The sequence below is a fragment of the Orbicella faveolata genome, unplaced genomic scaffold (assembly GCF_042242905.1).
Source record: "Orbicella faveolata isolate gen_17 unplaced genomic scaffold, um_ofav_v1 contig_1, whole genome shotgun sequence".
Lineage (NCBI taxonomy): Eukaryota > Metazoa > Cnidaria > Anthozoa > Scleractinia > Merulinidae > Orbicella > Orbicella faveolata.
In genome coordinates this window covers 6,742,109-6,767,500 of record NW_028301536.1, presented here as the reverse complement: position 1 = coordinate 6,767,500, position 25,392 = coordinate 6,742,109, and the positions used below count along the sequence as shown (strand labels likewise).

The following is a 25,392-nucleotide window of genomic DNA, read 5'->3' as shown; positions in this document are numbered from 1 at the left end:
GATTTGCGTTGACACGAAACAGGAAAGCTGCCAAAGTTTTCTACGATCCGACTATTCAGTGGAATGTTACACCAGCACCTACAAGAAATACGTGATGGTACCTTACCTGATGACAGCCTTTGTAACTGGATTCCCTGTCTTGACTCTGTTCTTGCTCTGGAAATACCAGCACAATGCCAAAACGGGCGGAACCAACATTGACAAAGAGGCGTCCAATGAGATTTCCGCTGGATTAAGCTTCTTGTACGAAAACTATTCTGATAATTGCTGGTTTTGGGAAGTACTAGAGTTATTAAGAAAAGTAACTTTAACTTCCGTCTTGATTTTGATTGGAGGGGAAAGTCGCACCAACTTGGGCACAGCTGCCATTATCTCAGGTCTTTATGCTGTATTGTTTGCCTATTACCAACCAATCAGCGATCGTTTCGAACATTGGCTTCAGCTAATTTCACTTATGGCCACATGCGCGAACATGAACGTTGGAATATTGCTGATGATTCCAGATCAGGAGATATCATCGGGCATCGGAACACAAGGGGACTCTACCGCCATAACTACTTTGTTGTTGATAGTAAACACACTTGTTACGGGAATGATAGTGGGTAAGGTGATACTGCAAATTCCGAGTTTTAGCATTTCTGAAACACCTGTGAGTATATCATTACGTTGGTTTCTTCAAATCATGTCACAGTCTTGTGACGCATTTTTGACTAATCGTGAACGAGATGACGGTGTTTGAATAGTTGTTTCGTACTTTAATTGTCTCTCTTTCTTTTTCCCCAACTTCCCACCCCCCCTCCCCCCTTCCAAGAAAACAAAAAGAACAACAACAAGAACAACAAAAAACAAACAGACAAAAAACGCTAGGAGGAACCCTACGGAAAATTATAAAAGGTTTTTGGTTTTCTCTTACTAAGAAGTAGTTTTCATATTTCTTTAATATATATATTGTCCATATGTTCTCATATGTTTTTCATATTTTACTTTAGTTAGGTACAGTGTGTCATTTTGCTCAGTGGTTCAAAAGGTGCGACAGCAGCCGCGATGCAGCTTTGAATGCTGTTTGCTAGTGACACTGATGATTAATGGAGCTAGTGCAGAATTCAGTGGACTGGAGCATGGAGAGGCTTTCAGCCGACAAATACAAAACGAGACATTTGAAGCACCGGGAGTGAAATGTTCTCTCGATGAAATGGGTCTGATGGATGTTGATATCCATGAAGCTGAAAAAAGGAAGTAAGACGGCCATGGGACTGAAAAGTGATTGAAATACCGCAACGTACAAGTAACAAAATGAAAAAAATAAATAAATAAAAACGTAAAAACAGGCTGAAAGGCTATAGAAGTTAAAGTTATTGCAAAATGAAAGCGACCTAAAGCCTACATGTAAAAGAAATGTCACATCATTAATTAAATATAACACTCCCTCAAATTTAAATGAAAGCGTATCAACCTAAAGCCTACATGTAAAAAAAAACCAGTCACGTCATTGATTAAATATAACACTCCCTCAAATTTTAATAAAAAGGCATAGATGTTGGAGAGAGCAAAATATTGTAGTTGAAACTCGTTGTACGTGTTTCTGCTAACATTTAGTGATAATCAGAAAATTGGAAGCTTACTTCGCCCTCCCCTATTGTTAATTAGTGTCATTTATCAACTTTTTAGCTTTATCTTTATCTTTATTGGTAGTTTGTCCAAGAAGTCTTTTCTGCAGTCGCAAACAAGATAGAATACGCGATTTATAATAAACTGTATTATCGTTTGTCTCACGATGTAGTCACTTGAGATGTAGATCGCGACGTTTCGACTGCTTACTGCTAGTCTTCTTCAGGCGATAAGGTCGCCTGATTGCACGGTAACATTTATATCACAAAGCTCGGCTGTGATTGGTCCATTTCGATCCTCCCATTGTTCCATTGTTCCGGCGAGTAGCTGTTCCCTCAGTGGTCCGCTGTTGTACCGTTCTCCTGTTGTTGTGATTTTTGATCGTGGGCATCCATGCTTAAGGAATTTCAATCCCACGAGCCCTGTTGATGTTATTAGGGTGAAGTCTTATGTGAATAGCTTCCGTGACCCTACGTGTGTACCAGTGAGGATCTCGATCAATAAACTTGACCTCATTCCAGATAGGATAGTAGCCGGTCTCGTGGGTATGTTCAGAAACGGCGAAGTACTGGGTACGGGCGAGTCGTATATCCTTGTCGTGTTCTTTGATCCTCTCCTGCATAGATCTCCCTGTTTCCCCGATGCAGACTTTGCCGCACTCACAGGGAATCCTGTAGACAACACCATCTTGTTTAGCCGGGTTGACGGTGTCCTTTGGTCGCACTAAGTGTGACCAAAGTGTCGTGTCGGACTTAAAGACAGTGCGAATGCCCTGTTGTTCTAGGCAGCGGCGGAGAGACTCGGAAACTCCTTGGACATAAGGTAAAACGGCGGTAGATTTAAATTCCGCGACGGGCTCTCTTCTTGGGGTTGTTCGTGCCTTTGTGATCTTCTGTACAAAAGAGGAGGCATATCCGTTAGAAACAAGTACAGATGACAGATGTTTCTTCTCTCCAGCGATTACTGATGGTTTGGTGACGAGACGTTTGGCCCGGTCGTACAGACACTTCACAATACCGCGCTTTCCTGATTGAGGGTGGTGTGAATCATACGCTAGGTACTGATCAGTATGTGCTGGCTTCCTGTAGACATTGGTGGTAAGGCGGCCATCACGCGATTTATTATACAATTAGAAAATAAGAAATAGTTATAGGCTAGTTTTAAATCACTTGATCCTCGGACGTAGAAAGAGGTGGTGGTGTAGGGCTGTAGGGTGGATGCCACGTCCAGAAATTATTTTCAAAATGTTGAAAAGATGATTGACTTTATGATGCTGAAATTTTAAGCTTACGTTTAAGTTTATAAGTACCCTGTATTTCATATTCGCAAGACTGAGTGTCTGGCTTGTGTAAAAGTTTTGAATTCAAAGCTAATTGCATTACCTTTTGCCATATTCCAACACATTCTAATCTTCTGAGGCTCATCCAGAACCTGTATCCAGTAAAGGATAGATCGTGTGACTACCACTATCGCTTTCCGTGATTCTAGCGATCATTACTCAAATGGTGTGGGGGCCAATCTTTCCCTTACGTCCTTTTAAGGTATACAATTAAAAGCGTGGCCATGAGAAAACCAAGCAGGAGGTGATGCAGCTCAAATCAACGATTTAGTTTGGGTATGGAAAAAATAGTTGGTCGAAATATTTTATTCCGTCGAAATGAGGGTGTTCCCCTGCAAAAATGCCCATTTGACACCTATTTATGCATATTTAATTACCTTAAGTGTTTCTACAACAAGAAAGCTATATTAAAGTAAAATCCAAAATCCTTGAAAGATAAGTGATTCCTGCCGCCGAATTTTTACTCGTAATTGATAGAGAAAAGCTATATATCTTGTGCCGATTTCTAATAAGCTCGATTATTGACCTGTTTGTTTTAGTGAATGTGTCGTAAAGTCACGTGTAAATAGTACGTCAGCACAGAAAAAAAAAAATGAGTGAGAGTTCCCAAAGATCTTATGGCTTTTTGGAAAACTTTGGTGATGGCTCTAAATATTCACGTGAGATTGATTTGCACAATTATTCCATGAGAACACATGAGATAGGAAATGATAAATAGCCATGCAACGGGGCCCGTATGATAAGCTGTAATCTATCTTATATCCAACAAACGCGAAAAGAATGATTTCATCAGTAGATCCTGAACGCTTGTATACCTATTATAGCTAAATTTACTGGATTCTGTTTCAATTTTAGAGAACAACCGTTAGATGCGACAAAACCAGCAAGTGAAAAATCACATGACATGCGCGCCGTTTGTAATTAACTTAGTTGAATAAAATATCTTAAAAGGAAGCAAGCGAGTCTGTTGAACGAAAATGTAGACCTCAAGGAACATCTACCAAATGAAGGAAATGTAACCTTGGTCGGAAATTTTGAAAAGTTTTCAAGCTTAAGCCATCGAGAAGACTAATTATTTTGTACTTGCATACTGCACTTTTAAAAATACCGCTGAAAACTTTGGTCGCCATGTGACACGGCAGACGTTGTGCCAAAATTATTCTCAGCGAGATCTCTTTCAGCACTCCCTCGCTACGCCACTGCTGTGGCATTTCGACTGGAATGTGGATAACTGATTTCAGGCCAGTTTCGTTTTCTTTCTCAAGGGTTTCTACTTGCAGACTCCGACTGGGTTTGTTCAACATTTTTCCAAGTGTGGCGCATTTTCCGAGGGTGCTGCATTTTTTCAAGTGTGCCAAATTTTTCCACACTTAGAAAAATGTGGAACAGTTAATAAAATGTGCCTCATCTGGAAAATTGCGGGATACTTGGAAATATTCGCCAGACTTGGAAAAATGCGCCACACTTAGAAAAATGGGCCATACTTGGAAAAATGGGCCACACTTGAAAAAATGCGCCATACTTGCAAAACTGCGCCACCGTTGGAAAAATGCGCCACACTTGGAAAAATTTGCCACACTTGGAAAAATGTGCCACACTTGGAAAAATGCGCCACACTTGGAAAAATGCGCCACACTTGAAAAAGTGCGCCACACTTGGAAAAATGCAGCACACTTGCAAAAATGCGGCACACTTAAAACACATGGGGTACAGTTAGTAAAATGCGACTCATTTGGAAAATTTCGGCACACTTTAAAAATGCGGCATACTAAGATAAATGCGCCACACTTAAAACTGAAATGCGGCTAACTTGAAAAAATGCGGCACACTTAGAAAAATGCGGTACACTTAGAAAAATGCGCCAAACTTGGAAAAATGCGGCACACTTAGAAAAATGCGCCAAACTTGGAAATGTGTTGCACACTTGGAAAAATGCGGCACACTTGTAAAATTGCGGCACACTTGGGAAAAATGCACCACACTTGGAAAAATGTGTCATACTTGAAAAAATTCGGCACACTTGGATAAATACGACACATTTGAAAAAAATGTGGCACACTTAGAAAAATTCTTCTCCATTATTATCTGCTTTTAACATGCATCTACCTGTCTTTGCCAAGAGGAATGCAATACCGCGTCTAATAAGACAATTAACAGCAAAGAGTTAATTTTAGATTCAAAAGACATCACCCTCCTCCCAACCCCCCTCACCCCCTGAAAAAATCGGTAAAGAGATAAACAATAACATAAGCTATCGAGCTAACAGAATACATGCATTGAAACCTTTATTAAGTCAGCAGTTTGTAATTGAAAAACGTATTCACAGATTATTTAAGAGGTGACTAGACATCAGTTTAGCCAGCTACTTTTTCGTGTTGTTAACGTCTTGACTCCTTTCCTTTTTCCATGCAGCTTTGTTAGTGCACTCTTCTTGGCACCTAGTCATTGTTAAAAGTAAGATACTAAATAACAAAGAAGGATTGTAAAGCTGTTGCAGCAGAGGGTGCCCTATTGAGGGTCCCCCACTGATGAGGTCAAGGCTTTTGCGGCTAACGATTACTTTATTTTCCTTAAGGTTAACGAAACTTTGAAATTAATCACTGCTGTTGTTAAAAGTTAGAAATTAACTTCCATTGTTTAAAATGTTTCCTTTTGCAAAACATAGGTCTTAAGACCATTCCGAGACGGAAAAAGAAATTAACTTAAGAATTTTAGCCTAATGTAACTTTCAAGTCATGAGACAAAACATAGAAAAAACAGTCTTGACAAGAGATCTTGAGGAGTTCACCTTCATGGCTAAAATTGTTTTACGGTTAAGAATTTTACGGCTAATGGCTAAAATTTTCCAACTTTTAGGCCTAACGGATAAATGTTTTGTCCGTTTTAAGGCTAACGGTTAATCCCACTGAGACCCTACTATTGCAATTCGGTTATTGCAGATCTTCTGAATTATTGCTTTGTAATTAATGAGACTCCAGCTGGCTGCATAATAGATCTATTAGATCTTAATTATCGGTTTTCGACGCCATCTTGACGGGTGGGCAAAGACTACAGACAAATGTATCAAAAATTAGAAAAATTAACTGAGCGTCTTCTGGCCAAGCTACATCCTTCAAACTTGGTAAATGCAATCTTCTACCTAGTATTTTAACGTTGCGATTCACAAATTGTGTAAAATTCGATTTTGCAAAAAGTTATTTGCCATCGAATTCCCATACAAACACTGTAATTTCTGACCGCTTCGCCTACCTGTCAAGATGACGTCGAAAACCGCGATAAGGTCTATTGAAAGGATCTCAAACAGTGAGATTTCCGTTTCCCCCTCAGTTTGGGTTGTTATTATACTCGTTCCCGCCTACTTGGCGCGTTACAGTTATAGGTATCACAGCAGATCGCCGAGCATGTAGTAAGGCTGGCACCAAGAGCTTCAACGGGTTCTCTGAACCTCCCACAAACCACGTCATTGTCGCAATCGTGGGTCGACTTAGTGCACTTCTTTATCTCTACTGTGACGGAGGGGTCTACTGTGAAGGTGGCAGTCCCGCATATGTCTTCCCCTGGGTCGTTACATTGCACCACTCCATGGTCAACAACGACCTTCCCGTCTTCAACTGGTCTGCGATAGCAGTTGATGCTGCACACCGGTGGAATGACAGCGAGAAAGCCACAAAGAAGACATATCGCCTGCAAAGCAGACAAGGCAAAACAAAATATGAGAGGAAGAATGAAAGACCATAAGTAAACGTGAATGATCCTGTCATGAGAATCTGCCAGTGCCGCATTCGAATGAGTGAATGCATTCGAATGAGTGAATGAGTGAATAATTATCAGTGAATGAGAGCTAATGAGTGAGGGAGAAAAAACTGAACACGCTCCCGGTGTGAGAATTACTGTCAAATAGAGCCGGACAATACGATTCTTTCTTACCACAATCAAAGAAAACTTCAGAACCATCGCAACACTTTAGTCTCCTGACAAACACTGAAAATAAAGTTACCAATGTGTTATCAGTAAATATGGAAGCAAAACATGCTACGCAAAGGCATGATTATCATCATTTTATATATTTTTATCTATATCATTTTTACAATGCTATTTTAATTCCCGTTTTCAGAGGGAGGAGAGAACAACAACAGTAACAACAACAACAGATACTTTATTCTACTAATTTAGAAAATACTCTTTTCGGTTGGCAGCCGACAATAAACAAAGTTATCGGACGTGAGTTAATATTGAACCTTAACAAGCGATCTACACTCTTTGTGAGAAGAACAGTCAGCTAATTAATAAGCAAAAAGTAATTAGAAAGTCCATTAAAGTGCACATCAACATTAATAAATAATGATTATATGACATGTTACACCTGTATGGTTTAGATAAATTTGTGTAGCGAACACTCATTGATGGTAAATATTTGAAGCCATTATTTATCTCATGTTAATGCTCCCAACCCATGAAATCCACAAAAGACAACAAGTTCAATGGGAGAAAAGGGGTAAGGGATGAGGTGCTCGAGTTGCCAATAGTAATCATGCAGGGTATCACAGGTCAGTTGGTTGACAACGAGAGGTTGTAATCCTCTTCGTCCTTTCAGGAGGCCCTACAACATAATCAACCTGGTTCCCAAGAAACTGGGGTCCTGATCTCCAGGACCCTTGGGAACAAAAGAACCACATGCCCTGGTTCCCAAGAACCGGGGTCCTAATTTCTAGGACCCTTGGGAACAAACAGAACCACATGCCCTGGTTCCCAGGGAACTGGGGTCCTAATCCTCAGGCTCCCTGGAAACAATCAACAACAACCAACAACAGTAACACTGGGGTCCCACTCTACCGGGAAAGCTGACCCAGTGAGGCTATGGGGCAAAAGGGCGAATTGTACGGAGTACCTCATCCCTTCCCGTGGTTTATTTACTTTTAGAAAATCAACACTTAGGCATAATGGTCTTAGGAAAATCAGTAAACGAATGAAATAATGCTTCAGTTAACCAATGCCAGGTTGACGCTAAGGATAACAATGCTATTATAACAATGTGTCAAGATGTTTCATAAGTCCAACAGCTCTTAGCCTGAGATAGCATACAAAATGTTAACAAGTACAAAAATGTCTCAATAAGCAGGTATGTTGCTTAAGTCCAACAGCTCTAAGCTTGAGTTAAAGTACAAAATAGTAACAATGATAACAATGTCTATATAAGCAGACATGTTGCTTAGAGTTTGAAACTAAGAACAACCCTCTACATAGCAGTACTACTGTGTGGAGAATTACTGTTTCGGTTACAGTATTCCGTGATGTCAGCTAGTAGTATCCTTAAAGAGAACTAAAGAGGGCTGGGTTGGTGGGAATTGCTTGTGACAACCCTTTCGGGAGATCACAGAATTTGTAGTAAAACTATTGATGTGTAGATTAAACCGCTTGGTCTTGATTGACATAATGGAAAAGTGGCAGTGTGATTGGCCAGTATAGAATAGCATGTCATACGGGTAAAAAGGAGAATTTGACCCATGAATGTAACGCAAGGGTTATTCTTGGGGCATATTGCGTGACGGATCTATATACTTGTTACTTCTCTGATCTTCCTTCATGGTTGTCACATTAATTTAAATTTATATTAAATATAAATTGGCTTTAATGATTCACAGCAAGGATGGGTCAAAATGCCTCGGACTGCAAGGAAAAATTACCAAATTCCAATATCACCATGCCTGTTCAGATAAAGCACCTAAGCAATAAAGTTAGAGATTAATGATTTTTAGTGATTTTCCTCCAAGTAACATTGTCAAACTTGAAAACGTCGGCCCGACGTTTTCAAGTTTTACACCACTTCTTTCCCACTCATCCGTAGCCAGAACAGTTATAAACAACTTTCGTGGCCAGTACGGTGCACTTTAGCAAGGTTAGGCAACTACTAGTGAATTTACAATTTATACCAACAACTTCAATGGATTTTCAAGTAGCACCAAATCTTGGTGAGACTGCCCCTTTAATAAAACTGAGCGATCCTCGCGGCAAACGTCTCAGATCACATTCGCCTCAGTGACTGTAGGCATTATATTTACGGCTATATCGCAGCCGGAAATTTTAGCATGCAATCCGTTTCATTCCACCCTTATTTTTATTTGAGGATTAATTAATAAACGCAGGACACGTGTAGCGGAAAACTGTCGCCTTAACTACCCGATTTCAACAAGCATATAGCTTTCGTTTAACGTTGCAAGAAAATGTAAGTAAGCTAGTTTGGACCACGATTTTGCATTTGTGGCATGCATCAAAAATCGTGATGCAGTACTGTGCAATGCTATTTTAGAATAGTGAATGACGAACAACTGGAAGCATTGAAATATCTGACAACCTACGTTCCTCATTTTTCAAAGCCGCGAGGAAAGTTAGCACTCGATTAATTTTAGTATAGTCTACTGCATTTTTCTAGTGTAACTTACTCAGCAGCAGCAGTTAACAATTCAGTTTTATATTTTTTTTCCATTATCTGCTAAAACTTGATGTGAGGGGAGAATTGGCCGATAGTTAATGTAACCGTAGAAAAGCCAACAGTTAGCATGGAGTTAAGTGAAAGTCCAATAATGATGGTAACCAACGTGTTTATCTCACCGTGTGTTGAGAACTACCAGAAGTTCTAAGTAGTTAATATTTACGACATAATAATTGACTTGCCTATGATAGAATAGCGCAGAACAACAATGAGCTCATTAGCAGCCAATAATGGTTTAGGTTTACTAAATGAGATATTATATTATTTGTTTAGAGACTAGCATATATTTACATGCGATTCGTAAACGCCTGTAACAACGTATACCATTATCCCGAATCGGATTATGGTCTGGTTATGTGATTGGATTGCCACGCTACTTTTGGACCCAAGTTCTGTGTGCTGTTAATGTCTCTGAAGATAACAGTCCTTTAACAAATCCCGGGCTCCCTGCTGCTAGAGAGTTACTCCAGGTTTTAAGAGAAGTGCTTTCTCAGGCCAGAAACCAATTATCACAATAATCGACCATTTTACGGTTGTTTGCTCGTGAACTGGCCTTTGAAGGGCAGTGAGGCTGGAAGTGACCTTGTTTTGATAAAGACCTCACTGTTTTTGTTGTGTAAATCAATTTGTTATAATGCTAACTAGTTGGCATTTACGTGACAAAAGCAGGGAGGTCTGTTGTAAAGCAAGGTCACCTCCAGCCTCGCTGCCATTCAAAGGCCAGGTCACCAAGCAGACAACTGTAAAATAGTCTATTGAGGAAAACTGTCCAAGACTCCTGAACGTTTCAACACTTTTTCGGGAGGTTCATTTCCCGGACTACCTAAAAGGAAATGATATTGATTCATCGCCTCTTTTGACCGACATTTTTTTTTTCTATTTTTCTCAATTGAAGGGAAGTTCGTTACGATTGTCCGAATTTCATTTTTTTTTTTTTTTTTTGCTTATTAATTAATTGGTCTGGCATAAAACACTTGTAAATATGCATTAGGAATGAGTTTTGCCCCGTCTCAGTCAATTCCCCATATAAACTTATTACAAAGTCATAAGTAACAATACCCAGGGTATAAAAATACACTTCAACATATACAGAGTCAGTAATCTTCGTGTTTCAAGCAATCTGATTGGTTCGCTTTATCTTGCTAATGTGGATAATGCGTGTTCCAAGCAAAAACAAAATGGCCAACAAAAACCGCGTTTCGTCAGTGTTTCTGAATCGAAAAACCTGAGAATACAACAAGGAGATGCTGTACCAGAGAACACAAACAAGGCCATGAAATTTGGCTTGGAACCGAGTTTTCAAAGGATAGAAGAGATTTACTGAGCTCACATTCGACTTTCGATCATGCAGGACATGCCCTTGGCAAACACAGATTTCATCAGCCTGAGCAAACCTGACCGCCAAGTCGCTCTTCACAGAACACCGACTTTGGTTAACCGCTATTCACCTAGCCTCGATTTCAAAGAATAATTGTTAAATGCTTCCAAGATAAGATGATTACATTTCATTGGATTCTCGTTATACGCTTATCTTGTCTTAATTATTCTTGCTCTTTTTGTTTTCGTTTTGGTCCTTTTCGGTGGGAACTAGCGTGCTTCAGGGAAGCGTATTGTTTCAGATAAGAGAAGCACAGGACGATACTGGACATTATAGTATTTTATTTATTTACCAATCAGATTTACTCAACAATTTCCCTTTGTATAGCTCATCAGTTCTTGTTTTCAGAACGTGTAAGGCTGTTTCATTATCAGCTTTGAAAATCTACTTGGTGATTTTCTTCTTTATGTATCTTTGCCCAGTGAAGAATGCTTTACCAATTAAATACAAAGCATTAGTTTTCGATTTGCGTTATATACGACTTCCCCCTTCTCAGAGAAAACCATAAAATAAATAAATAAATAAATAAATGAATAAATAAATGAATAAATAAATGAATAAATAAATGAGCAACTAAACGTGTCAGAGAAACCTACATTTATCGGAAACTTTGTGTCCTTCACCTGATAGACATTTCCTTCCACAATAATAAATTTGTTTACGATCCACCTTCAATCGTTTTTGTAGAATAACGTACAGGATTTTTGACCAATTGACAATATTAATGTGGCCAGGGAAGTTTCTAAGCGTAAAAGACTAAGAAAAAGAGTTAAGCCTCGAATGATTCAATGAATATAAGTTGCCTAATGTATTATTGGAGTTCTACTCACAGGTTATTTTAGATGCGACTAGAAATCAGTTTAGCCAGCTTCCCCGTCATGTTGTTAGCATCTTTACCCCCTTCCCTTTTTCCTTGCAGTTTCATCAGCGTACTCTTCTTGGCACCTGGTCATTGGTAAAAGTAAAGTATTGTAACGAAGTATAGTAACGAAGAAGGTTTGAGAAGCACTTGCCGTAGAAGTTGCATGCTCTAGCTAGTGTCCACCTCGGTTGTCGTCGAAGATCTTCAGGCCTATTGCTTTTTGATCAGCGGTTATCTGGCTACATAATAGCATAGCTATTCGCGGGCCAGTCCAACTGTAAAATGTAGATTTTATCAAGAAATAAAATGATGATGACACGTCAGATTGTGAAAAGTGAAAAAATATTAATTTGAATAGCCAATGTCGTAGACTGAAGCCAGGTTGGATAATAGTTGTGTTGTTCCGAACAAAATATGTAGTTCCTCATCAAAGAATTCTCAAGAGAACTTTTAGAAGAGTCCAAAGTAACATCAGCATTGCCTTTATGTTTGTCAGCTGCGAAGGAAAAGACTATTATCGCGTCGTTTTGGTAGGGCAGTTCGGTTTTGACTGCTGCCCGTACTGTGGGTACAACCTCCGTATGCAAGGCGGTTGCTATCATCATGCCCTATTCCCACCTACCTGGCGCGTTACAGTTATCAGTATCACAGCACATCGGCGAGCATGAAGTAAGGCTGCCGGCAAGAGCTTCAACGTATTCTCTGACCCTCCCACAAACCACGTCTTCTTCGCAGTCGCGGGCCGACTTAGTGCAGTTCCGTATCTCTACGGCGATGGAAGAGTCTACTGTGAAGTGAAGAGTCCCGCATTTGTCATCACGTGGGTCGTTACATTCCACCACTCCATCGTCAACAAAAACATGGTCGTTTTCAACTGTCTTACGATAGCAGTTGATGCTGTACACCGGTGGAATGACAGCGAGAAAGCCACAGAGGAGACACTTCGCCTGCAACGCAAGACAAAAATGCAAGAGGAAGTATGGAAGACCATAACTAAACATAATTGCTCCTGTCACGAGAATCAGTGCGGTAGTGAATTGAGTGAGGGAAAAAGAGTGAAAACGAGCTCATGATCAGTGCGAAGATGACTATATAACTGTATGAAGATTATTGTCAAAATCAAATGGAGTCCGACAATACGATTCTTTCTTACCACGATCAAAGAAAATTTCAGAGCCATCGTAACACTTTAGTCTCCTGACATACACTGAAAATAAAGTTACCATTGTGTTATCAGTAAATATGGAAGCAACACGACTTAGCAAAAGCATGTTTATCATCATTTTAATAAAGCTTACAAATAAGTAGTAGGGCAATTAAGGACAACTTTTAGGCGCCCTCATGCCTCTGTTGCCTAAAGAAGCGAATGTAGTTTACTTAAAATATCCGTGAATCGATTAGTTTTTACCCAAATGTAGAACTCGTTGCCCAGTACCAAACCTTCGCTTCGCTGAATATAACTGAGCGATCCTAGTGGCAATGTCTTAAGTTAATATTCCACAATGTGATGCAAAATCACATTCGCCTGATTGACTGAAGGCATTACATTAACTGCTATATCGCAGCCGGAAATTTTACCATGCAATAGATGCGCTTCATTTCATCCCTGCTTCTTATTTAACGCTTAATAAACGCAGGGCATATGTAACGGAAAACTGCCGCGTTTCGTACTCGATTTCACAAATAAGCATAGCTCTCGCTTAATGTTGCAAAAAAGTGTAAGTAAAATAATTTGGACTAAGATTTTGTGGCATGGTTCAAAAATCGTATACAGTATTATAAAACGCTCTTTTAGAATAATGAATGGAGTGATCAACTGGAATGATCGACTGGAAGCATTCAAATATCTAATAGCATCTGTCTCTTATCTTACAAAGCCGTGAGAAAATGCGATTTTTTCGATTAAAGTATAGTCTCCTTTACTTTTCTAATGTGTATAACTCAACAGCAAACAGTTAACAATTCAACTTTCTATTTTTCTAATATTTACTAAAACCCAGGTATTATTAGCTATAGCAATGTCGACAATTCTTACCTTGTTAGCGCCTGTTCAGCTCCAGTAATAGTTCAATCTGAATATGGTAAAATAAAACCAGCCAGTTCTAATATAAGGACACTTTTCTAGCGATGACAATTGCTCCCTGAGGAGCTCTCAAGTCAGCAGATGGTACGCCTTAAGCATCACATGTCTTAAAATTCTGAGTAATTACGTTTTTTTTCGCCTGAATATGACTTTAAAAATAAATTTGTTTCTACCACAAAGGTCTCCAAGCGTTTGGAGCACGGGGAGCCCAAATGGTCGGTAGGAAATCGTCCTTGCGCAACACTAGCTACCGGGTGAAAGTTGATGATCATTAGGCCACGTATAGATATTTTGCAACTGACGTAATCGCCGCCATGTGGAATGACCATTAACAACAGAATTCTAATAAGCTTTATTGTTCCTGCGGTCATCCAACATGGCCACCAGGGTCTTTGTTATTTGAATCTCTCGGGAATGGTTGCAAACCACCTGATAGGGTCTATTATTATGACTGCGTCGATTTTGCGGTTTTCCAGCTTAAAATTAAGTAAATATACATAATATACTTACTTCTGCCATTGCTGTGTCTTTTGCCTGTCTTGGGTATGTCGTTTGGAAGCAGCCGCGTGGAGGTGGGAAGCTTTGGGTGACTTTGACCCGAGCAGCTGGGATGGAGATCATCAAATTTGAGGCTCATGACAAGGTTATTGAAGGTTCCTGAGAAGTCCCCTCATCCGTTCTGTAAAGGGTCGAGGAAGAACTTTAAACCGAACTTTCTTTATACTGAGATCGAATTTCATTTGTAGTTGCTAGACTAGTAAACGATACTTCCGGGCCTACTTCTTAAAATTGCCCCTTTAGATAGTTTAAAACAAATATAAACTCGAAAAATCTCAATCGCCCTTTTACGGCATTTTATAACATTTTGAGGACAGCGCCATTACAAAACAGAGAGTCGTATCGATATCAAGTTTGTGACAACTTTTTCAATGTTATTCATAAATACGTCTGTTCAAAATTCAGTGTAAGACAAGGTATTATTTCAGTCAAACACAGGACACCTGATACCTGATACCTGAGGCCTACCATGCGCTGCTTTAAGAGCCTTTTTAACGGACGATTGGTATTGTTTAGAGGTTCTTAAAGCTTAAAATGTTTTATAATAAAGTTGCCTTATAACGCGCGCTCTGATTGGCTGACAAAGTTTTTGCTTCGAAATTTTGATAAACTTGACCCAAAATAACCGTTCTTTGTGACTCAGACAAACGCGTTGTAAACATAGATGCATGGAAGTCATTGTTAAGAAAAAGAACAACAGAAGTATTTAAAATGTACTAAAATAATAAGTTTAGCCGACAAAACGGTAATCAAAACAAACAAATTCTCACCCTAGCAAATGCTTCGATAAAAGACACCTTTGTTATGAAGGCAGATTGTATACTTTAGACGTAAAACAACGCCATGGAACTGGTAGAGTACTCAAGAAGTAGTGAGAAACACTCGACTACGTCCGTGTTTCGCTCTACACTTCTTTCATGCTCTATCCCTTCCTACGTGCTTTACAGGTTAATTAGTTACTAATTAGTTAAAGAAATTTTTTTTTGGAACCGATTTATTTTCGCAAATAAGGAAACCTCACACAGCTGGTCAGAATAATCAACTGCGCTTTAGTAGTAAAATAACTCAAAATGGCCGCCGTTTCGGTCGAAAGGTCTTTTTTCAGATATTTTGAAGCTACGTGTTATGAATCGATTGATCATTAATTGTCTGTCGGGATACTGCACGAGCTGTGATTGACCATTATTGGACTATACGTCCAGCGAAAATTTACGGGTCTTGGGTTGGTTTGCAAGCCAATGTTAAATCACCCCCTATTGAAGGTGCAAAGCAAAGCCACTGAATGTGTGAAAACGTCCTTACAAGCTCTTATAATGGATGCAGTGGAAATGGCGGGAATCGCCTGGAGAAATTTAAAGTAGCAACGGTTTATACTAAAATATTCAGTTTTGGGAAATTAACAGTTATTGAGTAAAAGCATGGTCATTTAGATGTCTGACTTTTGTAATTAATTAAATGATAAAAACAGTTTTTTGACGGATCGGTCTAAAGCAAACACAAAATATTTTCACATGGACAACGGTTACCTAAAAGGTGTTTTATTGTTTGAGAGTTAACTTTGATTCAGATAATTATGTTATTTCTATTTGCGTAGGGTAAAGCAGTTTTTCGCCGTTCATCTGGTTTGGCTGTCATGGTCTAAAACGAGATATACATGTAAGTATCTTGAAATTGAGTGAAAGCATACGCTCTTGCCGCGCGGCGTAAATTGATTTCAACCAAAACTGTTTCATTAAGACCATAAAGTCATAGGTCTTCAGGGACACCTGATACCTAAGGGTATATACCAGGTAAGCTTTTAGCTTTCATTGCTGAAGGGTCATAACTAACACGACGTGGCAATGATGGAATTTTTTCATTACAGTCATAAATACTGTGGATACGACATTGCGGTTCATTCTTAACATTGACCTGATCTTACTACGTTGAAAAAAAAGGTATGTACTAAACTGTTATGAGTGTTGTAGACTCTGGGATGAACTTTTATTTTTGAGCAGTTTAAGAAATAAGTATATCTTCTTTCACTTGAAAAATAACAATAATTAGCGCATACTTGATAAACTTGAGAAATTCTAACTGACTGGGGTGTTGTTCGTTCGTCGGATCAAGTGAATCTATGGTCGGTAGGTGTGTGTAGATTGCGGACATGTCTCCACGTTCCAGGAATTTCCAATCTACTTTCTCTTATAAAAAGAACACAACACTGTCAGTGGGGTAGCATAGACTAGCTTACGAGTGAATTTTTTGAACGTTACTCTGCTTATCAGTTCACCAATCTTTTTTCTCTCCTGACCAAATTAAAACTTCATAAACTTTCTTTTTTATTCTTTCCGTGTTTCTCTTTTAGAAGATATTTAAGGTTTTGAAACAATGTCTCCAAGGATTGCTTTCGTCATTGTAAGTAAACATCTTCATTGTACCTAAATCTATATTGAAATTTCAGAACAAGTTAGACAAAAGGTAGATTCTGTCTAAGTGTTATTTGCGTATCTTTTTCTAAATTAATATTCTTGAGAACGCAGACTAATAAAATAAGACATGGTTCCTATTCGCAATTGCAAGGTTGCTTTTTTTTATTAAGCTTGTCAAACCTATCCCATAATTGGAAGCCTCCCCGCCCCGCAAAGTTTGAAAAGACGATTTTCACTAAGGGGCTGACACTTATAGTAGCTGTTCCTTCATTCCCTGCGGAAATTATGATATGTCGATTGCGCGTCCATCATTTTTGACGTTGCCATGATAACCATCAAATATCATGTAGGTCTGGCCAAGATCAACTTTTCGAGATAATTCTGTAGTTTTTTTTTTCTTTTCTTTTCTTTTTTTTTTTTTTTTCAGTTTTGTTCATCAAATTGCAGAAATGCTGTTATTTCTTGAGTTTTTAAGAAAATGGTAAAATTCAAATGGCGGATCCAAGATGGCGGGTCAAATAACGTCAAGCTCAGAGCTATCTAATCAATGTAAATTTATTTCTCTCTGCGTTAACAGAACGAAAAACCAGAGGACGGATTCCATCCACTCTCCTCCCCTTGTACCACGACGGTACAAAAACTTAGATTAATTGATTGACTGATTTATTGACTGATTGATTGATTGATTGATTGACTGATTGATTGATTGACTGATTGATTGATTGACTGATTGATTGACTGATAGATAGATGGATATATAGATAGATAGATTGACTGATTGATTGATTGATTGATTGATTGATTGATTGATTGATTGATTGATTGATTGATTGATTCACTGATTGACTAATTGGATGATTCTTTTTTTCTCTTCTACAGTCTTTGGCGGTTCTGACCGGTTTTATTGCTGTTATTCGTCCAGCTTCCAGCATAAGCTGCTACGTCAAAGATTGTACGTATTACCCAGATGATGAGCCTTACTGCCGAGATAGTGGACTGGTGGACTGTCTAGAGGAGGACGACGACAAGTGTGGGACTTTGTCCTTTACCCTTGGGTCCAACATCGAAGTTAAGGTGTGGAACTGTACCAGGTCCACCCATGATGATTGCAATGAACAAGTGACTTGCGATCACATGAGAAAACTGGCTGTGGACATTGACGATACGATTGAGTCATGTGCGGTGACCTGCTGTGAGGGTGACGAGTGTAATGACCGAGGTAAGATGGAGGAACACATGTATATCACAGTTCATGCTTGTTTTATACACTGTCCTGTATTTTTCCACTCCACCTACGGTTGCACAAAAAACTTGCACAGGACGAAAGCTGCTGGGGTCTACTGCATGTGTTACCCTTCAGGGGATAGGGGTCAGCTGAATTACCCTAAATTTCAGTCGCTTTTTTTTTATGTAGGTCCCGATATTTTTCGACTGCACTATTGAGCAACAAAACACAAGAGGAAAGGTGCTAGGGCCTACGTTACCCTTTTCTCGACCACAGTTAAAGAAATAATTCAACCAGACATGAGCTGCAAGATACATACTTCTTTTGAGTGAAAAAAAAAAAAAAAAAAAAAAAAAAAGAGGAAAAAATAGTTAAACCTGGTTTTTCATTTTCGTACAATCACGAATCACTTTGATAGGTGCCATTTATTCAGTTATCCCTTGTAGTTTATATTTGAAAAGTATTTTTCCTAAAAATCACAATTTACACAATGTCTGAATACACTCACCACAGGTAAGAAGAAACACACCGTGAGGAAACTGGCCGGAAAGAAGAAAGATAAGGTGGTGAAAAACATTAGACAGACGTTTCATTGGCCACAATGAGTTTGGCAAGTAGATACGAAATGTTTTACAATTTTCTTACGAATAATTGCTCTGAACTGACAATTTCAGCTTAGTTTTTAGTTGGGTAGCTAGCTAAGATAAATTACAATTTAATGTGATAAGATATATAATACAGAAACTGATTTTAAGTCTCTTCTCTTCACATATCAATCCATGATCGGTGGGATCATGATGCATCACACGAACGGAAGAATCGGACTCTGGGCAAGGATTTGTCGGTTCCTTTGATGCACCGTGATTCGAGTGATCTTGGGTTAATCTGCTAAGTAAAGAAATAGAAAATCTGTTTTTGGATTTAAGAGTCCAATCTTTGATTTTTTCCAAAGAAACGCACCCTGAGTCAAACCAAAGCTAAGTATGCATCATCCTGTGGAACTCAAAATCATACGCTATATATTTAGTGTAAAGTCATTTTAAGGCAAAACCAGTCAAAGAATCACAGTCAAAAATGCGCTCGTCAGGCGACAATTATGTACGTACTGCGTGTGACTCAGTACTATTCACTTGTCTACTCTTCTGGTTTGACTTGGACCACATTATTACAAAAAGTGACAAAAAATAAAAGATGAAAATAAAAGTGACTTGCCTTACAAGGAAAATCAAGAAATTATGCATGCGCCGTTCAACGACTACCTAGTTACTTTGGATTATTAATTAACGACAAGAAACTAAGACGGTTATATTTATTTATTGCCTTTTTTCCCTTTATTTTTCATGCCATTCAGATGCCAAAAAAGGACGGAAACAGAGGACTGAGAAACAAGAAACTTAAACATACTAGTTATTTAATGAGGCCGACAATGTAAAAATAAGTCTTTCCCAATTTTCCCTTTGTCTTTATTTCAAGGCCGGAATAAAATCTTATGAGTAATGTTTACATGAAAATTTACATGGGCTACAGCCGCTATCACATCTAAAGGTCTGCAACAGGAATGGCTTTGAAACAAAGGTATAGTGAATTCGGAAACGGAAAATTCAAGTCACTATAAATAGAGCCCAATCTGGGTTAAAATTAACTAAAAAAATGTGGTCTAGTGTCATTTAGTATTAAGTATTAAAATAAAAGAGTAATAAAATGCGTTATTTGTTTCTTTTCTTTTATTTTTCGTCTACTCGTTCGGTTTTCTTTCGTTAAATTTGCAGCGACTTCGTCCTCCTGCACCACACAAAGCTGGAGGTGAATTATTTAAAAGTTAGTTCGCTTAGTATTACCCAGAGAATAGAAAGAACAGCTCAGTTTGGGCAGATGAATCTTTGAAATAGTAACTAAGTTTGAACAAATCGTTACTCTCACTCAGTAAATCTATACAATGCTACTTTTCATGTACATGTCAGCCACAAATACAAATGATAATCATTAGAATGAGAGACCATGCCATAAAGTTGGTGCGAAAATATGAAAAAGCGAAAAAAAAAAATTGGGCGCTCTTCGAAATTATCTGCCAGGCATTTGGACGAACAGTCCTGTTTTTTTCTTTCTTTCCAGAAACCGAATTAACCGACTGTAGCTACCACGCTTTTACAGGTATAGACATTTCTTTGAGTTATAAAATGCATTTGGAAAAAGGGTTATCTTGGCCACTGGTCTTGTAAATTTGTCAAAGGTTGACAAAACTCCAAGTGCAATTTTAATTTTAGACGTTGAAAAATTGACAAGTACTTATTTATTTCAAGTTGCACAAGAAAAATCACGTGATTACTTGCTTAGACTGTTAATACACATTAAAATAAACTATTTGAAGTCTCTTACATAAACTAAATCTAAGCAAGAGAGCAGTATTTGGTAAACTTATATCCTATGTCGTTGTCTCGCGAACATTTCGTCAGTTATTAAATCAACAAATTGTGCAAACGCGACAGAGAGGTTAATTTACAGATGGGATCTCGTTTCTCGGCGTGTTTTATAATGATGCCCAAGGTCAATAAGCATTCTAGAATAGCTTCATCAGTTCCTGACAATAATAACAACTTAAAAAAGCGATGAATCTTTCAGTAAGGATATACAACAATGCGAAGGAGAAATCGGTTGAAAATATGATTTCTTCAGGGCATATAAGCTTAAGCTGTGGATTTTTAAACTGTCGAAGAAGCTATATATTTGAAAGTAAAGAATGATCATCGCAGTTAATTTTCTAATTTAAGCAATTGGAAAGACGAAGCCTGAAAAAATCAGGGCTTCAACGGGATGGTCATTCTTTACTTTCATCTACAACCGCAGCTCATATATGAATTATTTCATATAAACTTCACATCAAGCTATATATTTAACAAATAGATTACATGTTGCCGTGCGTCTGTTCAGTAATAGATCACAAATGACGTCAAAATGTGGTGAGAACAAAAAATGTGGCACGCGAGGCGATAGCCGAGTGTGTCACTGATGTTCTTACCACATTTTGACGTCTTCTGTGATCTATACTGAACAGAAGTACTGCAACATGGAATCTGTTTGTTCTATATAATAACGAAACAAACTACTACAGATAAAGCTTTTTTTTTATTTCAAAATCTTTCAACATAACTGGAAAGCCGGCCTTTACTTTGGCGAACACGAAAAAAAGCCATTTGACGTAATCTATTGTCAATAAAAAATGAAGCAATCTCGTTGGTTGTTATGCGTAGCAAAGAACTGTGATTGGTCCAGGAAAATCACGCCACTGTCAAACTTGACTCGAGCGTCGCTTCTCGTGGAATGAAAGCTTACAGCGAAAACAGAATTGAAATGCGAAAACTACAAATCTTATTTGTATGGTACCCCCAAATGGACCAAAAAGTTTGTTCAAATATGGTGAAGAAAGATCAATTGTGTGCTATTGCACACAAGGAGAGAAATTAAATTTCTAAAGTTTTACTCAAAATGGTTGCTATGGAAACCAGCCACAACCTTTTGAGGTAGTGTTTTACAGTATTGACACCAACACTTCCTGCTCTTTTACAAAACAAGATTTGACTGTCAAATAAGCATATCGTGTAGGTTTCTGTTTTGTTCTGTGCAATGAACCTAAGTTTTGACAGTTAACTCTAATTTTCAATGCTTTTTACAGGCTTTATTTGGAAATAACCTTATTTTTTACCACACCCAGTGGACAAATCATCTCATGTCACGTGACAGACGCTAAAATGTTACGATTTTCTTTGCTTTATAACATCACGACACTTTTGGTCTTTGATGAGCCCAAGTTTCGGAAATTCTACTTAAAAACCTTGCAAAGTAGAAATGTTGGCGCGAAGTCAGTCGGTACAAAAGTAAACTTTTGAGAAAAATGCACTTTAAGTTTCTTACACGAAGTATTAAGCATTGAACGAGCCACAAATAGCGGGGGGGGGGGGGGCGGGGGGGGCAGGTTGGATCTCGGGAGAAGGGGGGCAATGGTTGTTCTATTTTTTAAAAAGTTACCGCAGTTGTGGGAAATATTCCTTTTCATAAGGGAAATGAATTAGCCTGTGATGTCAAAGCTCATCACGACTAATCATACCAATCGAGTTGTTCATGTCTTTAAAGTTTTTTCTAAATAGTTTCGTTCACATTTGTTAAACCTAAACTATATTTTTGGTCACGTTCTTATAGCAAACAGTCGTTGCTATGGCCGTTGCTACGTGAAAAAACTTATACCACTGTATATTTTCCTTAAATTTCACACTCATCTCGAAGAAAACTCGGCAAGATCGTTTCAGCGTTTTTTTGACAAGTCCTCAAGGGTACTAAGTCTGGTATTTCCAAGAAATTCAATTTTTCATGAACATCGCCATATTTTAGGAAGGGGCTCCAAAGGGGAACGAACTACCTCATTGCAGGCGGCAACCTTGTCGTTGAAGGCACACGGCGAACGACGCGGGATGACATGACAGACACGTATCACCTTTATCGAAAAGCGATCGTGTAGAAAACGAACCAAAACTTCAATGGAATCAACTACAAGCGAGGGTTCCTCAGTAGAATGGTCATTGGTAAGACCAAAGCTTAGGGACAGTGCGGCCTCCATGACCAAACAAGCTAAGGGTCTGCCTAATGTGCGAGCCAGCGAGTTGTGCGAGTCACAGTGCGAACCATGCGAGCCATGCGAGTTACGGTTTTAACGTGAAAAAATATTAAATAACGAAAAATAACGAATATTATTATCCAGCTGCAGCGAATACCGTCCAAATAATAGTACAGATATACAGTAGAAAACCTGTTGGCCGCACAGGTCGGCGCACGCACGCGCGCGCAAAAATGTCATACACACTCCCTTATTCATTGATTAATTTATTTAAATCTCTTTTTAGATGTTTTGGTGTGTAGTATCGCTTTATATTTTTACTTTATTTGCATTTTGACTCGCTTTACGGGCTCGGCAAAATACGACACAATTTGTAAAACTATACAGGGATACTACACACCAAAACATCTAAGAAGATATATTTAAACATCGCTGCATTTTAAAATAACGCTGTATTTTAATATATACATGATACGAGTTACACTAGCTACATGTAGCGACGGTGTTAATTTCGAGACGATTCTAAAACGTGAATATATTTAAGTGCGTGACCGTATTTATTTCGTGACATTTATTCATTTATTTATTTACTTATTTAGTTTCTTTTAAAAACTTGAATATTGTTTGAAAGGGGTGCAAATTTCGAAGGAAACTACCGTCGAAGATGCGTGTTGGTAGTAAAACGATTTATTCCATTGGCATAATCAAGGTTCAGCTAACATCAATACTGTATAGATTCAGGAGCCATAATCGGGGACGGAGACCGTAAGCGCACGCCATTTCTAGTATTGGGGTTGTCCCCATGATATGGGACAATAATTCTATTTTTAGAACAAATTGCGCCATCGCCTGCAGCACACGCGCGTACATGCTGCGAGGATTTTTACGGATGTCACGCGGGGGAAATGGCGTCCGAAATTCCCGAAATTTTTCATGTTTATGGCCCACAACTCAACGCGTTTACGTCTGCTGGAATTTTGCTTAAGTATTTTCGTCGTAAACTGCTCCAGTTTGAGTGAAGTAAGACAGTGTCGAATTGAGGTACGTTCCGCTGTAAGCCTATATATATCGCTGACCAAGTTGTGTTCCGACGGATGCTTCTTTTACATGAGCTGTACATTACTCCACTTTAAATTTTACATATGTTGAAGATTAACAGCTTTTCCATTACACAGCAAAAAACTAGCTGGATATATTTAGATATGGCAGAGCTTCAGGACTTCATAGTTTCCTAGCTCCTCTTGCCACACGCTTGCGAGGAATTTGTCAGTCTATCGCGACCGAAAAGTAAAACAAAATAATTGCTAATTTGAGTTTCGCTTGAATTGTAAGCAACGCTTGATGTTTCATCAAGGCCCAATAACTTTACCTCCGTAGATACTGCTCAGTTTTATTCGTGTAAAAATCCAGTAAATTCTCTGTTGTCGATGAATGAGAGCGCCCGCCGATGCGCTTTTTGTGCAATCAAAAAGCATTACAAATTGGACTTCCGCACTTTCGTGTGAGAACGTACATCGAACTTATACAATATCTCTATAGTTTTTAAATATGTTTAAGATTGATAAATGTTTGAGAACATATTAAAAGCTAAGCTGAAAATATGTGAATAAAGCAGAAATAATCAGCAAAGTTACGATGACGCTTTCTTTAATCAACTTGGAATAACGATTTCGATTTTGTTGATGGAGCTATCAAAACTCCTTGTCTATTTTCATTTTCGCAGTGTAAGACTTCACTATGTTTATGTTGGAGAAACACACATGATGTTAGTGGCCTTTTTTGCGTTCGTGAAATTTGTTACAGCATCTAAGCACAAAAGATAACGAAAGAAATCTTTGTCAAGATTTGTTGACAATTGAAAACACCGACTCAGACTTGAAAGTGCACGAGCTGCACAATGCAAATAAGCTAATTGTACGCGTCAGACTTTCCTTTCAAAAACTTTTCCAAACTCACCAAACAAGCAGATAAAATAACAGTTCATCAAAAATATATTTTGGTTATGTATTAAGCATTGTTTGGGAAACTCACAAATTAACTCGATACCAGAGTAGAGAGTTTTCTTGTTATCATTTTAAGTCACAAACGTAAAAACATACGCGTAAGCTTAAGAAATGGTAAGCGTGCAGTGTGCAACTATCGAGTTATGGATGCATGCGGAAGGTTGCTAAGCAAGAAAGAAGCGTAAGTGTCGCATGAGGCGATAGCCGACTGCGACTCTAGCTTCCTGAGTGTTTAGCAAACCTCCCAAGTGCATCCACAACTCGATAGTTCCACACTGTGCGTTTACTGCGCGTTTACTTTTATAACATCGAGACATTTGAGATAGTACATATTGAAACTCGTCCAGCTTACATGAAGTCAAAAGCACGATAAACCGCGAGAAAAATGTCCATTGAAAAATCTGACAAAGCGACAAATCAAATTTTTCCTAGGATCACGGCGAGCTAATAGTTTCTCGGGCAAACAAACAATTTCAAACTGCCCTGTTAGCCTAAATAGAGTGTGCACGTGACGTCATCAAGTTCTCAAATCCAAAACTAAAGAGCCTCTAAAGGTTTTATCCTCGTCAGGCATAAGAGGTACTAGAGTCAGTTATATCTGTTTACAGCTTTCCAGCTCAATAGCGTCCTTCGTTTGGAAACCAGCGCATTTTGAATTTCGGAGTTATGGCGGTGTGTAACATCAAGCTAAGATCACGTTTGTCGAAAAACATACACTTATGTCGTGATTTTTAGCCATTTTAGGAGTTAAAGTATTAGGAACAGTGCTTTTGTAAGTGTTTTTTGGTTCGGTTCAGATAATCAGTTATCTAGATAGCTAAAGTAAGTT

The 25,392-nt window shown here is 38.6% G+C and overlaps 3 protein-coding genes across 4 annotated transcripts in view; 2 read left to right on the top strand and 1 right to left on the bottom strand.

The window, feature by feature from the left end:
* The window catches only part of LOC149117886 (uncharacterized), a 9,246-nt gene extending 7,478 nt beyond the window's left edge, over positions 1–1,768 (top strand). The window contains exons 4-5 of the mRNA XM_089286962.1: positions 1–602; positions 990–1,768. The exon at positions 1–602 is cut by the window's left edge and continues 946 nt beyond it. Coding sequence (XP_089143088.1) covers positions 1–602; positions 990–1,240 — 853 coding nt within the window. The 3' untranslated portion in view covers positions 1,241–1,768. The remainder of the gene's footprint in view (positions 603–989) is intronic.
* Positions 1,769–5,227: 3,459 nt separating this feature from the next.
* LOC149117885 (uncharacterized) lies at positions 5,228–11,708 on the bottom strand. The gene is made up of 3 exons (XM_089282193.1): positions 11,646–11,708; positions 6,875–6,928; positions 5,228–6,631 (listed from the first exon to the last, which is right to left on the bottom strand). Exons 2-3 carry the CDS (start codon positions 6,899–6,901, stop codon positions 6,287–6,289), a joined length of 372 nt encoding a protein of 123 aa, XP_089138319.1. The 5' UTR covers positions 6,902–6,928; positions 11,646–11,708; the 3' UTR covers positions 5,228–6,286.
* Positions 11,709–16,192: 4,484 nt separating this feature from the next.
* Positions 16,193–19,659, top strand: LOC110042346 (uncharacterized). Of its 2 annotated transcripts, XM_020747710.2 has the most exons (5): positions 16,193–16,255; positions 16,666–16,715; positions 17,609–17,948; positions 18,468–18,564; positions 19,306–19,659. In XM_020747710.2, exons 2-4 carry the CDS (start codon positions 16,689–16,691, stop codon positions 18,557–18,559), a joined length of 459 nt encoding a protein of 152 aa, XP_020603369.2. In that variant the 5' UTR covers positions 16,193–16,255; positions 16,666–16,688; the 3' UTR covers positions 18,560–18,564; positions 19,306–19,659. The 2 variants fall into 2 exon arrangements, with proteins under 2 accessions (XP_020603369.2, XP_089143068.1); XM_089286942.1 differs by lacking the exons at positions 18,468–18,564; positions 19,306–19,659 and having other exon boundaries at positions 17,609–18,242.
* Positions 19,660–25,392: the final 5,733 nt, after the last annotated feature.